This window comes from Orycteropus afer, unplaced genomic scaffold (assembly GCF_000298275.1).
Source record: "Orycteropus afer afer isolate SDZICR_OR568_19922 unplaced genomic scaffold, OryAfe1.0 scaffold00233, whole genome shotgun sequence".
NCBI lineage: Eukaryota > Metazoa > Chordata > Mammalia > Tubulidentata > Orycteropodidae > Orycteropus > Orycteropus afer.
In genome coordinates, this window is record NW_006921820.1 from 3419794 (window position 1) to 3434374 (window position 14581).

The window sequence follows — 14581 nt, forward strand, 5'->3', positions numbered from 1 at the left end:
CTCGGTAGGGTAACAAGGGAACGTGTTCAGTGCAGATCAGTGAGTAAGCAAAAAAAGGTTATGTTCACTGAATATTTAGAGGTTGGGCAGGGAAGTAGGAGTGGTCATAGAGTTGAAGAGGAAAATGAGAACACTCTAAAAGAGGAGTGTTTCAAGGAGTGATAGTCAATTCTGTTTTTTAAAAAAGATGTTGTGGATTTAGTGATAATGTTATTGTTGTTATTGGGAAGCTCTGGTGGCATAGTGCCTAAGGCATTTGAGTGCTAACCAGAGGCTGGCAGTTCAAACCCAGCAGCCACTCCTTGGAAGGAAAATTGGGCAATCTACTTCCGTAGTGATACTGCCTCGGAAACCCAAGGAGGGGGTGCTGTGAGTCAGATCCGACTTGACGGCAGTGAGGTTTTTTTTTTGGTTGTTATTGGTGGACCTTGACAAGAATGATGAGTTGAAGGATATTGCTGTAAGAAGAGTTAGAAAAATCTAATTGAGATGGTATAAGTGTGGGGGTTTACTCATAATCATTCTAACTTCCACTTGAGTGTTCTCAGTTAAGGAGTTCATTATCTCAAAAGGAAGTACATGACATTTATTGAAACATATTAGTTCATTGGCATACTAGTCACCTGGTCTCCTCTTCCAAGGTGGTCCGTTGGGAACCAGCATATAAAGTCAATTTAGGATTCCCTGGGAGGATGACTTGGAGATTTCTGTGGGATCTCAGCCTTGATGACTGGAGACGTAGATGACTGATCTGTGGTGGCCAAAGTTTCAGAGACAGAGGCTAGCTGGCTGCTCTGGTGTTGATGTACATCTTGATGTGCCCTCTACAGGCATGTTTGATAATCGTTCATCATTTGATGGTTCAGAAACTGGAATATTATCTGCTTACCTAGGAGTGATAGAATTCTGAGAAAAGAGCCATTATTAACCAGAAAGTCTGTGGACAGATTTATAAGCCAAGAAACCAATTTATAGTGACATATGTATCTGGCTAAAGATCTGGAATTTATTGTCTAAACCAGGGATTCCCTAGTGCTGGGGTCTAGACTGAGACCAGATTTAAAACCCGAAGATTGCTTGCTTGGTAAGCATAGATTTACGAGCCAGTTGAATAGTATCTTTTTATAGGCTGCAAGTTATGAGGACTTGGCCTTCTTTTACTCTGGGGATATTTATCTCTTAACTAGCTGCCAGACATTCAAAATCAAAGCACCCTGATCCGTGGGAAGAGACTGGTTGCTATATTCTTGCCTTTTCACTTTTTTTTGATAATTCATAGGTCAAAAATCTTCTCATTTCCACATTTCCTTATGAAGGGCAGAAGGGGTTAAGATTTCCAGGGAACTGCTTATTTTATATTCACTAAATAATGGGAGCTGTGGCGTAGTGCCTACGGAATTTGACTGCTAACCGGATGGCTGGCAGGCATTCCTCAGAAGGAAACCCAGTTTGGGCAATCTATTTCCGTAGAGATGCTGCCTCAGAAACCCAAGGAGGGGTCATTGTGAGCCAGAATCTTAGTAATATTTAGAACCTGTTGTTCCATGTGTGATTTGTGATAGTTTGTGTACTTAATATGATTTAGGACTAGGTCACCTGTCCCACCTTCACTTTTCTTCCTGTAACAGTCACTACACAGGGCTAGTGTACTTTATTTTCTGCTTCCACTGAGCACTTCTTGTGGGCATACTGACTTTGGCTCCTGTTTCTTTGTAGGGTCATCTAGTAGCAGGCACCCAAATCAGGCGACTCCAAAGAAAAGCGGCTTAAAGAATGGCCAGATGAAGAATAAAGATGACGAGTGCTTCGGGGATGACATCGAGGAGATCCCAGACACAGATTTCGATTTTGAAGGGAACCTGGCCCTTTTTGACAAGGCAGCTGTATTTGAAGAGATTGACACTTATGAGAGGAGAAGTGGTACTCGTTCCCGGGGCGTCCCAAATGAAAGGCCTGCTCGGTACCGCCATGATGAGAACATCCTGGAGTCAGAGCCCATTGTCTACCGAAGAATCACAGTGCCCCACAACGTCAGCAAGGAGTTCTGCACTGGTGAGTTGCACCTGTTCCCACATCACTGACTACTCTTCCTTTTCTATTATGTTTGTAACAGAAAGATCCAAATTATGAGTCACAGCAATTAAGTGGCTTGGTGATTCACCCACTGTTACTGCCTTTGGAAACTAGATGATACAGCATCCTCCTCCTATGGAGAGGCTCATTTCTCTGCATGTCCATTTATATCTAGCATCTGGCAGGATCTGGCCTGCTGTTCAGTATGTTATTAACAATTCAGAGACATAACCAGTACCCAAAACCAGTTGCCACAGAGTCAATGATGACCCTATGTGTTTCAGAGTAGAACTGCTCCATAGGGTTTTCATGGCTGTGACCTTTCAGAAGCAGATCCCCAAACCCTTCTTTTGAGGTTCGTCTAGTTGGGTCCAAGCCGCCAGCTTTCAGTTAGTAGTCTTGTGCTTAACTGTTCTCACCACCTAGGAACTCCTGCTAGTTACAGGGGTAATGCAAATGAAAATCCTAATGAAGTAGGCCTCACACTCACTAGGATGGCTTTCAGACTAATTGAAATTAACAAACGTTTCATTCTGAGGTCAGGCTGTGTTTGCAGCTGTAATTAATGCAGGAAAACTAGGCCTCCACAGTTGATGGAGAATTGGGAGTATCTGAGTGGTTCCTCAGAGACCCAAAAGGAGTTTGGCATCTTCTAAACAGGGTCTCAGTTTCCTCATCTGTAAAATGAGGACTACAATGAGTGACTAACTCATTCAAGAAGGAGCTAAGGAAGCAGAGCCCAGAAGCATATGCTGAACTTTAAGCCCCTGCCATTCTGAGCAGGAGTTCCATGGCTTCTGTCCCTATGTGGGTGGCCTGACCAATTATGGCCTCAGGGTGGATTGTCTAGATTCAAGTAATTCAGATCTGTTTTCACTTTGGCTTTCCTGTTAACTGCCTCACTAGTTGTTCAGCTACCTTACTAGTTAATTGCAGCTGTGGGGGGGGGGCACAAAAAAAACAAAAAACAAGCAAGTGAAGATGGATGTATTTGAAACCATTGTCTCCAATTAGGGTTTCAGTAAATTACATTTGTTTTCTACACTGTTTTAAGTCTCCTGCTAAGCCTGGCCATTGAAAATTGGCCAGCTGTAATTCTCATGTAGCAAAGTAGTGGCTTGATTGTTTTGTATGTCACAGTATGTGATAGTGTAGTTCTATTATCTTGGTGATTTTTGTTTCTTTTTATAGCAGTAGAACCTTTTCTTCAAATAAAATCTGAAGTTACAGGCCCTTGGCATATGAAATAGATAATAGCAGTGGGAGAGGTGGTCTACCTTATCCCTGTCCCTCTTCCTTCACCCCCAAACCACATTATTAACTAGATTTCTTGGAATACAGTTTGAAAACCATTGTTACTACATGATTTTAAAAAGCTTAAGGGGGAGTCAAAATCATTTCCATAAATAGAAAAGGAACTGGGTACAGTTTGCATTTTGGTTTGAAGTTTAGAATTAGGGGAATGTAAGTTTTGAGTGCTAGAGGCAGTTATAGGGAAATTTAGAGAGACAGCTTAAATGGTGTGATAGTTGGAGATGTGTGTCAACTTGGCAGGACCACAATTCTGTGTGGTTTGAGCTGTTGTGGTGTGGTTGTTCCCATGATGGGATCAGATGACTATGTTCTGAGTGGCCAGTCTGTTGAAGGGGAGTTTCCCTAAGGGTGTGGCCTGCTTCCAGTATATCCAAGGACATCCTGGGAAGAGAGACATTCTTCTGTGGATCGGGATTCTGTTGTGCTGCTTACATGAGTGAACAGTCTACCATTCGGCCTGGAGATCTTGGATTCATCATTCGTTGTAGTCAACAGCCGGTGTACTGCCTGCCAGCCTTGAGCTCCTCAGCCCCTGTGGTTGCAAGAGCGAGGAAAAGCCTCCAGCTTGCCGTTTGATCCAGGAACTTTGGACTTGCCAGGTTCTATAAGTGTGTGAGCCATTTTCCTAAGATAAATTTCTCTCTCTCTCTCTCTCTCTCTCTCTCTCTCTCTCTCTAAGCTTTACTGGCACTTAACTGCGATGGGACTGATTGGACCCCATGGTAGTAGGGGCCAAGTGGCAGCAGTTAATCAACAAAGGCAAGGTGGGCGTGGTTACTGTAATGGACAGCAGAGTCAGAACACTAATCAGAATAGTCTGACACATGTGGAATTATGGCATTGGCTACTTGCTCATGGTGTTCCTAGTAGTGAAATACATGGCAAGCCTACTAAATATTTACTTGATCTGTATAGACAGAAGAATTCTAGGTCATGTGAACAGCAACATAGATTGAATTGCCAGAATACAGAGTCATGACCTCTCGATCAATTCCCAGACTTGAGTCAGTTTACAGACCCACAACCCCTTGAATGAAGGGGAGGCCAGGTCCCTTTGAGGAAGGACCCCACTACATTGCCAAAAATCTATAATGTCAGTCTTTCTCCTAGCTTTCCCCAAAGGGATCTGAGGCCTTTTACGAGAGTGACTGTTCATTGGGGAAAAAGAAATAATCAGACTTTTTGGGGATTACTGGACACTGGCTCTGAATTGACACTAATTCCAGGAGACCCAAAGCATCATTGTGGCCCACCAGTCAGAGTGGGGGCATATGGAGGTCAAGTTATTGATGGAGTCTTAGCTAAGAAACGTCTCACAGTGGATCCAGTGGGTCCCCAAACCCATCCTGTAGTGATTTCCCCAGTGCCAGAATGCATAATTGGAATAGATATACTCAGCAATTGGCAGAATTCCTGCATTGGCTCCCTGACATGTGGAGTAAGGGCTATTATGGTAGGAAAAGCCAAGTGGAAGTCATTAGAACTGCCTCTACCTACAAAAATAGTAAACCAAAAGGACCTCATCCCTGGTGGGGTTGCAGAGATTACTGCCACCATCAAGGACTTGAAGGATGCAGGGGTGGTGATTCCCACCACATCCCCATTTAATTCACCTATTTGGCCTGTGCAAAAAACAGATGGATCTTGGAGAATGACAGTAGATTATTATAAACTTAATCAGGTGGTGACTTCAACTGCAGCTGCTGTTCCTGATGTGGTTTCATTGCTTGAGCAAATTAGTACATCTCCTGGTATTTGCTATGCAGCTATTGATCTGGCCAATGCCTTTTTCTCAATACCAATTTCAAAAGACCATCAGAAGCAGTTTGCCTTCAGCTGGCAAGGCCAACGTATACTTTTACAGTCGTTCCTCAGGTGTATATCAACTCCCCAGCACTGTCATAATTTAGTCCATAGGGATCTTGATTGCCTTTCGCTTCCACAAGACATCACACTGGTCCATTATATTGATGTCATGCTGATTGGACCAGTAAAGAAGAAGTATCGATGACTCTAGACTTATTGATGAGACATATGCGTACTAGAGGTTGGGAAATTAACCCAACAAAAATTCAGGCACCTTCCACCTCAGTGAAATTTCTAGGGGTCCAATGGTGTGGGCCATGTCGAGATATTCCTACTAAAGTGAAGGGTAAGTTATTGTATCTGGCTTCCTCCACAACTAAAAAGGAGGCACAACGTCTGGTGAGCCTCTTTGGATTTTGGAGGCAATATATCCCTCATTTGGGTGTGTTGCTGCGGCCTATTTATCAAGTAACTCGGAAAGCTGCTAGTTTTGAGTGGGGCCCAAAGCAACAGAAGGCTCTGCAACAGGTTCATGCTGCCGTGCAGGCTGCTCTGCCACTTGGGCCGTAAGATCTGGCTGAGCCAGTGGTGCTTGAAGTGTCTGTAATAGATAGAGATGCTGTTTGGAGCCTTTGGCAGGTCCCTGTTGGTGAATCGCAACGCAGACCCTTGGGTTTTGGAGCAAAGCCCTGCCATCCTCTGCAGATAACTACCCTCCTTTTGAGAAACAGCTTTTAGCTTGTTACTGGGCTTTAGTAGAGGCTGAACACCTAACCATGGGCTACCAAGTCACCATGAGGCCTGAGCTGCCCATCATGAACTGGGTGTTGTCTGACCCACAGAGTCATAAAGTTGGATGTGCACAGCAGCACTCCATCATTAAATGGAAGTAGTATATCAGAGATTGGGCTTGAGCAGGACCTGAAGGCACAAGTAAATTGCGTGAGGAAGTGGCCCAAATGCCTATGATCTCCACTCCAGTCACATTACCTTCCCTCTCCCTGTCTGCACCTGTGGCCTCATGGGGAGTTCCTTATGATCAGTTGCCTGAAGAAGAGAAAACTTGTGCCTGGTTTACAGATGGTTCTGCGCAATATGCAGGCACCACTCAAAAGTGGACAGCAGCGGCACTGCAGCCTCTTTCTGGGACTTCCTTGAAGGACAGTGGTGAAGGGAAATCCTCCCAATGGGCAGAACTTCGAACCGTGCATATGGCTATTCACTTTGCATGGAATAAGAAATGGCGAGATGTGCGATTATATATGAATTCATGGGCTGTGGCTAACAGCTTAGCTGGATGGTCTGAGACTTGGAAGGAGCATGATTGGACAATTGGTGATAACGATGTGTGGGGAAGAGGTATGTGGATACATCTTTCTGAATGGGCCAAAGGAGTAAAGTTTTTCTGTCTCATTTGAATGCCCACCAAAAGGTGACCTTGGCAGAGGAGGACTTTAACAGTCAGGTGGATAGGATGACACGTTCAGTGGAAACCAGCTGTCCTTTCTCCCCAGCTACTCCTGTCATTGCTTAATGGACTCATGAACAAAGTGGCCATGGTGGCAGGGATGAGGTTATGCATGGGCTCAGCAACATGGACTCCCGCTTACCAAGGCTGATTTGGCTACTGCTTAGTGCCCAATCTGCTAACAGCAGAGACCAACACTGAGTCCGCTGATATGGTACCATTCCTCGGGGTGATCAGCCAGCAACCTGGTGGCAGATTGATTACATTATTGGACCACTTCCATCATGGAAAGAACAGCATTTTGTTCTTACTGGAATAGACATTTATTCTGGATATGGATTCGCCTTCCCTGCATGCAATGCTTCTGCTAAAACTACCATCCGTGGACTTACAGAATGCCTTATCCACTGTCGTGGTATCCCACACAGCATTGCTTTGGATCAAGGGACTCATTTCACAGCAAATGAAGTGTGGCAATGGGCTTATGCTCATGGAATTCACTGGTCTTACCATGTTCCCCACCATCCTGAAGCAGCTGGCTTGATAGAACGATGGAATGGCCTCTTAAAAACACAAATATGGTGCCAGCTTGGTGGCAGTACCTTGAAGGGTTGGGGCGATGTTCTCCAGGAGGCTGTATTTGCTCTAAACCAGCGTCCAATATATGGTTCTGTTTCTCATATAACCAGGATTCACGGGTCCAGGAACCAAGGGGTGGAAGCAGGAGTGGTAACACTCACTATTACCCCTAGTGACCCACTCAAAAAATTTTTGCTTCCTGTCCCTGCTACCCTATGCTCTGTGGGTCTGGAGATCTTAGTCCCAAAGGGAGGAACACTCCCACCTGGAGACACAATACTAATTGCATTGAACTGGAAATTAAGAATGCCACCCAGCCATTTTGGCTTCCTCATGCCTCTGGATCGACAGACAAAGAAGGGCATTACTGTGCTATCTAGCGTGATAGATCCTGATTACCAAGGGGAAATTGGATTGACATTACATAATGGAGGTAAAGAAGAATATGTCTGGAATACAGGAGATTCTTTAGGACGTCTCTCAGAACTACCATGCCCTGTGATTAAAGTCAATGGAAAATTACAGCAACCCAATTCTGATATGACTGCTAATGGCCCAGACCCTTCAGGAATGAAGATTTGGGTTGCCTCACCAGGCAGAGAGCCACAACCAGGTGAGGTGTTTGCTGAGGGCAAAGGAAATACAGAATATGTGGTAGAAGAAGGTCGTTCTGAATATCAGCTATGACCACGTGACCAGCTGCAGAAAAAAGGACTGTGATTGTTATATTTCTTCATTGTATATGTGCATCAGATATTTTTGTTTCCTTCTGTTATGAACTGTGAAATGTGAATAAGGTTAATGCATTTTGGTTGTATGTGTGTTAGTGTATCATGTTAGGCACAAATATGACTTTATAATTGTCCTTATTTAGAGATTGTATATGGTTAAGAAGATGTGTACAACTGCCAAGTTGACAAGTGGTGGACTGTGATAGTTGGAGCTGTGTGTCAACTTGGCTGGACCACAATTCTGTGTGGTTTGAGCTGTTGTGGTGTGGTTATTCCCATGATAGGATCAGATGACTATGTTCTGAGTGGCCAATCTGTTGAAGGGGAGTTTCCCTAGGGGTGTGGCCTGCTTCCAGTATATCCAAGGACATCCTGGGAAGAGAGACATTATTCTGTGGATCGGAATTCTGTTGTGCCGCTTGCAACTGTCCGTGAGTGAACAGTCCACCATTCGGCTTGGAGATCTTGGATTCATCATTCATTGGAGTCAACAGCCAGTGTACTGCCTGCCAGCCTTGAGCTCCTCAGCCCCTGTGGTTGCAAGAACCAGGAAAAGCCTCCAGCTTGACATTTGATCCAGGAACTTTGGACTTGCCAGGTTCTATAAGTGTGTGAGCCATTTTCTTAAGATAAATTTCTCCCTGTATATTTATATATATATAGGCTTTACTGTTTTTTTGTTTCTCTAGAGAACACAGTCTAAAACAAATGGCATTTAGAGGAAAGTCAGAGATGGCTTTTTGAAGACGACAGTGGGACTTCTATCTTTGCTTTTGCTGAATACAGAAGCTTGCATGTGCTTTTTGTATGCAAAAAATAGGCAGGATGTCAGGCTAAGAAAAACTACTAAATTGTTCCATCTCTTACCAGTAGACTCTGGCAGATGTGCCTCTGTAATTCTTAAGTGGCACTGACATTGTGACTTGCTGAACTCCTTTGATTCTTAACCACCTGTGTAAAGGTGAACAGCCTAGCTCAAGATCAGGCTAAGTTTAAAAAGGCAGGTTTTAAGCTTTTCAAAGGCAGCTGTCACCCAACAGGTCTTATTCTACACCCAGATCCTGCCCACCAACCACCACCTCCTGCTCCTTTTTTTTTTTTTTAACTGTTCTCAATTCTAAGATCAGCTGCTCCTGCTGGTAGCTCTGTATTTGTAGTCCTGGTGGTGGTGGTGAGGTTCTTGGAGGAGTAGGTAGTATATGATTTCCCTGGAACTTTTTATACTGCAGGAATTCCTAGGTTTGGGAAGATTATAGTCTGCCTTGGAGTGAAGTGACTGAAAGAGTAAGAATAACAGTAAGTATCAAGGATTCTCAGATCTAAAAGAGCCTAAGGAAACATTTGCTAAAGTGGACAGAGGGGGAGCTGGAAATTTTTTCCCTTCGACACACTCCATCTCCCCAACTTGATCTTCATACCTCTTTAATGAAAGAAGTGAAAAGTTTCCTCTTCTCATCTGAAACTGTCTTCCCAGAACTGCAACATACTACAAACCACATGTGCTGATACTTGGTCAAGAAATTAGGTATGGCAGTTTGTTGGTGAGTAGGGACCAGGTACACTGCACTGGTGTGACAGTGAAGATCACAAGCGGTCCAGCAGCCTCATGCCATCTGACTTTTCTCTTTGTCCCCAACAGTGATAACAGTGGAAAGGAAGTTCTTTTGTCAAGCAGTGTCTATGCTGGAAATAGAGCAAGCAAGCTGTTACCTTGTTGAGCAGCTTCTTCTATAGGTGGTTTTTATCTCTGCTCCAGCTTCAAGGAGCTTTTAGGAGCTCTGATGGTGCAGTGATTAACACATTCAGCTACTAACCAAAAGGTCAGTAGTTCAAATCCACCAGTTGCTCTGTGGAAGAGAGATGAGGCAGTCTGCTTCCATAAAGATTTACAGCCTTGGAAACCCTATGGAGTACTTCTATTCTGTCCTATAGGGTAGTTCTACTCTGTCCCATAGGGTAGTAGGTTTGGTTTTTTTGGCCAGCTTCAAGACATAAGCCTCAACACAGGTTTTTACAATTAGTATTTAGATAGCAAGGAGCTCTGGTGGCATAGGGCCTAAGGTGTTTGACTGCTAACTAGAAGGTTGGTGGTTCAAATCTACCAGCTGCTCCGTGGGTTCAAATCTACCAGCTGCTCCGTGGAAGGAAAATGGGACAATCTACTTCTGTAAAGATTTACCGCCTCGGAAACCCAATGGTGTTGCTGTGAGTTGCAATTAACTCGATGGCAGTGAGGTGGCTTTTTTTTTTTTTTTTTTTTCCAGATAGCTCAGAGTTGGGACACTTTTCCAGTTGGCTCTACTATCCGAGTGTTAGGATCAGAATTAACTGTTTGGAATGTTTAGAGAAATGATCTAGTATCATAAAATAATGGTATTAGGTCATTCAGTCACCTAGTATAATTTTCTCATTTTGCAGATGAGGACATTGAGACCAGAGAGGTGAAGGCTCTTACACACCTTACCCATCATATCTCCTTTCCTTTTTTGAATGCTGATAAGATAAAGAAGAGGAAGAAATAAGGAGAGAAGGGCAGTTTAATGGCAGAATAGCCTATCTGTAGTCTTTTCTCTTTAATATTCCCACAAAAATGGACCAACTTAGGTCAGTAGTTTTTTTGGGGGGGTTGCCTGGATAGCTCCCCAATTTAAACCAATTGCCATAAAGACAATGCCACTTATTGTCACTCATGGACTCCATGTGAGTCAGAGTAGGGTTTTCAATAGCCAGTTTTTTGGAAGTAGATCACCATGCCTGTCTTCTTAAGAGCTTTGAATCGCTAAACTTTCAGTTAGCAGCTGAGCATGGCATTCATTTGTACCACCCAGGGACCCTATTCCCCAGTCTAGCCTTGTGTTATTCATGTCTTAGAATCCCAAGCACCTTATTTTAAAATTATCTCCAGAAGAACAAAAAAAAAAAAAAAAGAAGAGCAACTTGTTTATTACCTATTTGGTGATAGCTTGGGTTTTAAGATCCTGACAGTGGCGGTTTGCTGTGGTGTCCTACATAATAACAAGTGCATGCTAAAACTGCATGCTAAGTGTTGCTGGCAATATATAAACTATTATTCTCTAATTGCTCATACTTGATCTCTTTCTTTTTTTTTTTTTAATTTTTATTGTGATTTGGGTAAAAGTTTACAGAGCAAATTGATTTTCCATACAGCAGTTCATGCACATTTTGTTTCATGACATGGACTGCAATTCCCCACAGTGTAATAGCTCTCTTTCTACTTCCTCCCTGTAGTTACCTCTTCCCTGTGTTCTTCCCTCCCGTGCACTCCCACCCCCTGAGCTATTTCCTTGTGCAAACACTACCCTTCTGTTCTCCCACAATTGATTGCTCCAAGGAGTTGTATCTGTCTGATGTAAATGTTCACCCCATATTCCTGTTGTTTGACTGGAAGCTACAGGAGTGAGTTCAGTTCCAGACCTGAAGAGTAACTAGGGACCATAGTCTCAGGGGTCTTACCAGGCTCTGTCAGACCAGTAAACCTGGTTTATATTTTATGATTTTGAGTTTTGTTCCACATTGTTCTCCCACTGTGTTATGGATCTCCTGCACTGATTCCCCCTTAGAATTGTTGACAATGGTAGCCAGGCACCATCTAGTTCTTCTGGTCTCATGGTCATATAGGCTGAGGATCGCATGGTCTACTCATCCCTTGGACTAATTGCTTCCATGTGTCTTTGGTTTTCTTCATTCTTCTTGCTCTGGATGAGGAGAAACCCATCGTTGCATCTCGATGGCTGCTTGCAAGCTTTTAAGACCCCAGTCGCTACTCACCAAAGTAGAATATAGAACAGTGTTTTTGTGTAGTAAGTGATGCCAGTTGAGCTTGATGACCCCTGCAACCATGGTCCCGAGCCCACGGGTCCAACTACTCAGCTCCTTCAGGGTAGCTGACTGTGGCCAAGAAGCCACCACAACCTTGTCCCTTGTCAGCTCTGCTGTACTCCCAGACATTATTATAGCACATACAAATACATGCATACTTGATCTCTTGGCAGTAATCTTTGCCAGCTGTGGTGGTGATTGGGTGGGTGGGGGTGTTATAATAAGTCTGTTGATTACAAAAACACATTCAGGAAGTAACTAAATTTAGTCCTTTGTTTAACCCAAATTTTTCTCTCTGGAATCTAAGCCCTTCTGCATCCTTTGGCAGTGGTGCTCTCTCCAGCAGTTGTGAATCATCAGACAGCCCTCCAGCCTGGGTCAACAGAGCAGACTGTTGAATAATAGTATCCATTGGTCACCTCTGGATTGGTCAGGGTCTTTCTGGGACAGTTTGTAATTTGAAAGCTCTTTGAAGACAGATTATTTGATTCCCACTCTCTCTCTCTCTTTGTTAGGTTTAGCTATAAAATACTAGGTATGTTGTGAACACTGTATGTTTATTGGTGAGAGGTCTCTAAAAAATAGTGCTTAGGAGTATGGTAAAACTTCAGAGGAGAATCTTTGCTTAGTATTCATAATATTCTCAAGGAAATATTTAAGACTGTTAAAGTCAGTCAAAATGTTGTGCTTATTATGTATAAGTCACTCTAAGACAATCCTTGCTTTCAGTTATTAAAATGAGATAGGAGATGGAAAGATACTTTATGTTCCCAGATTCCAGCAGGGTGTGGATACGAAGTGCACTAGATATTGAAAGGCAAGAAAAGTCTTGAAGGGTGGGCTGGTCAGGGAAGGCTTCACTAGGGAGCAGGACAGTAGCCTTAAGCATGGGCAGTTTTAACCAGGCAGAGAAAGGAAAGGATATTCATTGGTTGGTTGGGGAGGTGAGGTGAATAGTGTGGGTAAAGGGCTGTGTGGGAAATTGGTCTCTGGGAGTTTTGACCAGAGCATAGAATGTGTGTAGGTGAGCAGAGGAATTAAAAATATCTTTGGACCAGAGCACAAGAAGGCCTTTTGTGCTAGTGCTATCCTTGTCCTGTGGCCCTGGGAAACAATGGAAGGGTTTTGCATGAGAAAATGACATGATCCAAATCTGTTTTAGGAAGACTAGATTTATGCTAAGATTCAAGATGGAATGAGAGGGGAGAGGAGACCAGAGCAGGGACACCAGCTAGGCTTATAATGTAATCCAAGAAGCAGGCCCTCAGGTCACATAGCAGGGGTTTGGATCTCTGAGTGGGAAGGAAAACAAGAGGTGACAAAGGGGGATTTGATAGAATTTCATAATTGAAAATATGTGGAAAGAAGTTGAGTGAGCAAGAATATTTGGAGACATTGAACCTATGGGGGTAGGAAGAAGGGCAGCAAGGGTCTAGTTGAAGTTAGGTTGCATACATTTATAGGGGACCAACTCCACATGGTTTTGTAATTTTTTACCTCCTGCAGTGCTTTGTGGCTGAACCCAGAGAAAGCAGTGGTAGAGTTTCCACAACTGAGGGCTAGAGAGATGAGGGACTTACTAGTTATTTAGGATGTCATTGAAGGGGCTTCTGTAGAGTCAGGGAATTGAATTATGTAACTGAAGGGAGGCTGTTAAGCCTGTTTTCTTATACGTAAAGTAAAATCACTTATTGCATGGAGTTGCTGTTGGAATTAAATGAGATTATGTGGGAAAACAGTTAGCACAATACCTAGCTTGCAAAATTGTTATTCAATAAATGATTGACTTCAAGTGTGAATTGCAAAGGTTGCCTTAGAAAAGTTATTTCAAAGCATCAAAATTTACATCTAAGGTACAACTGTCTCTACTTGTCTGGAGCAAAAGAAAAAGAAGGAAACGAAAGACAGAATAAACTAGTCTATAGGACTAATCTTCTACATGAACCACAGCCTGATGTAATCTGAGACCAGAAGAACTACATGATGCCCAGCTACCACTACAGACCATTCTGGTCAGGACCACAATAGGGTGGACCATGATAGAATGGGAGAAAAATGTGAAATAGAACTCCAAATTCCTTTTCTTTTTTTTAAAAAAAAGCTTACTGAACCAATTGAGGCTGGAGGGAGGACTCACAAAACTATTACCCTGTGATACACTTTAAACCTTGAACCACAACTAGCTCCTGAGATTACCTTTTAGCTAAATAATAGATTGACTCATGAAATAAATATCACCTGTGAATTCAGTGATCCTTTAAAAAAATCATCTATATGAGACCAACAGTCAACAATTACTTTAAAACAAAGATGAGAATATAAGGGGGCAGGGAAAGTAGATTAATGGAAACAGAAAACCAGAACAAAAGTTATGAAAATGTTCATGTATGTGAAGAATGTAATCAATGTCACCGAACAATTTGTGTAGAAATTGTTGAATGGGAACCTAAACTACTATGTAAACCTTCACTAAAAACACAACAAAATATTACTTAAAAAAAAAATCATATACTGTATGTCAGGCACTGTTCTATGTACTCAGGGAGATGGTCCATGACCTCTGGGGCCATTAATTATAAAACCAGTTGCTGTTGAGTTGTTTCTGACTCATGATGAGCACATATATGTTGGAGTAGAACTGTACTCTGTAGGGTTTTCAGTGGCTGACTTTTTGGCAGTAGATCGCCATCGCTTTTTTCTGAAGTGCCTCTGGGTAGACTTGAACTGCCACCCTTTTGGTTAGCAGCCAAATGTGTAAACAAAAAAGTAA

The 14581-nt window shown here is 43.0% G+C and overlaps 1 protein-coding gene across 1 annotated transcript in view; it reads left to right on the forward strand.

The window, feature by feature from the left end:
• Positions 1 to 14581, forward strand: part of EDC3 (enhancer of mRNA decapping 3) — a 58788-nt gene that overhangs the window by 26491 nt on the left and 17716 nt on the right. Inside the window, exon 3 of the mRNA XM_007948961.2 lies at positions 1717 to 2052. Within this exon, the coding sequence (XP_007947152.1) occupies positions 1717 to 2052 (336 nt within the window). The remainder of the gene's footprint in view (positions 1 to 1716; positions 2053 to 14581) is intronic.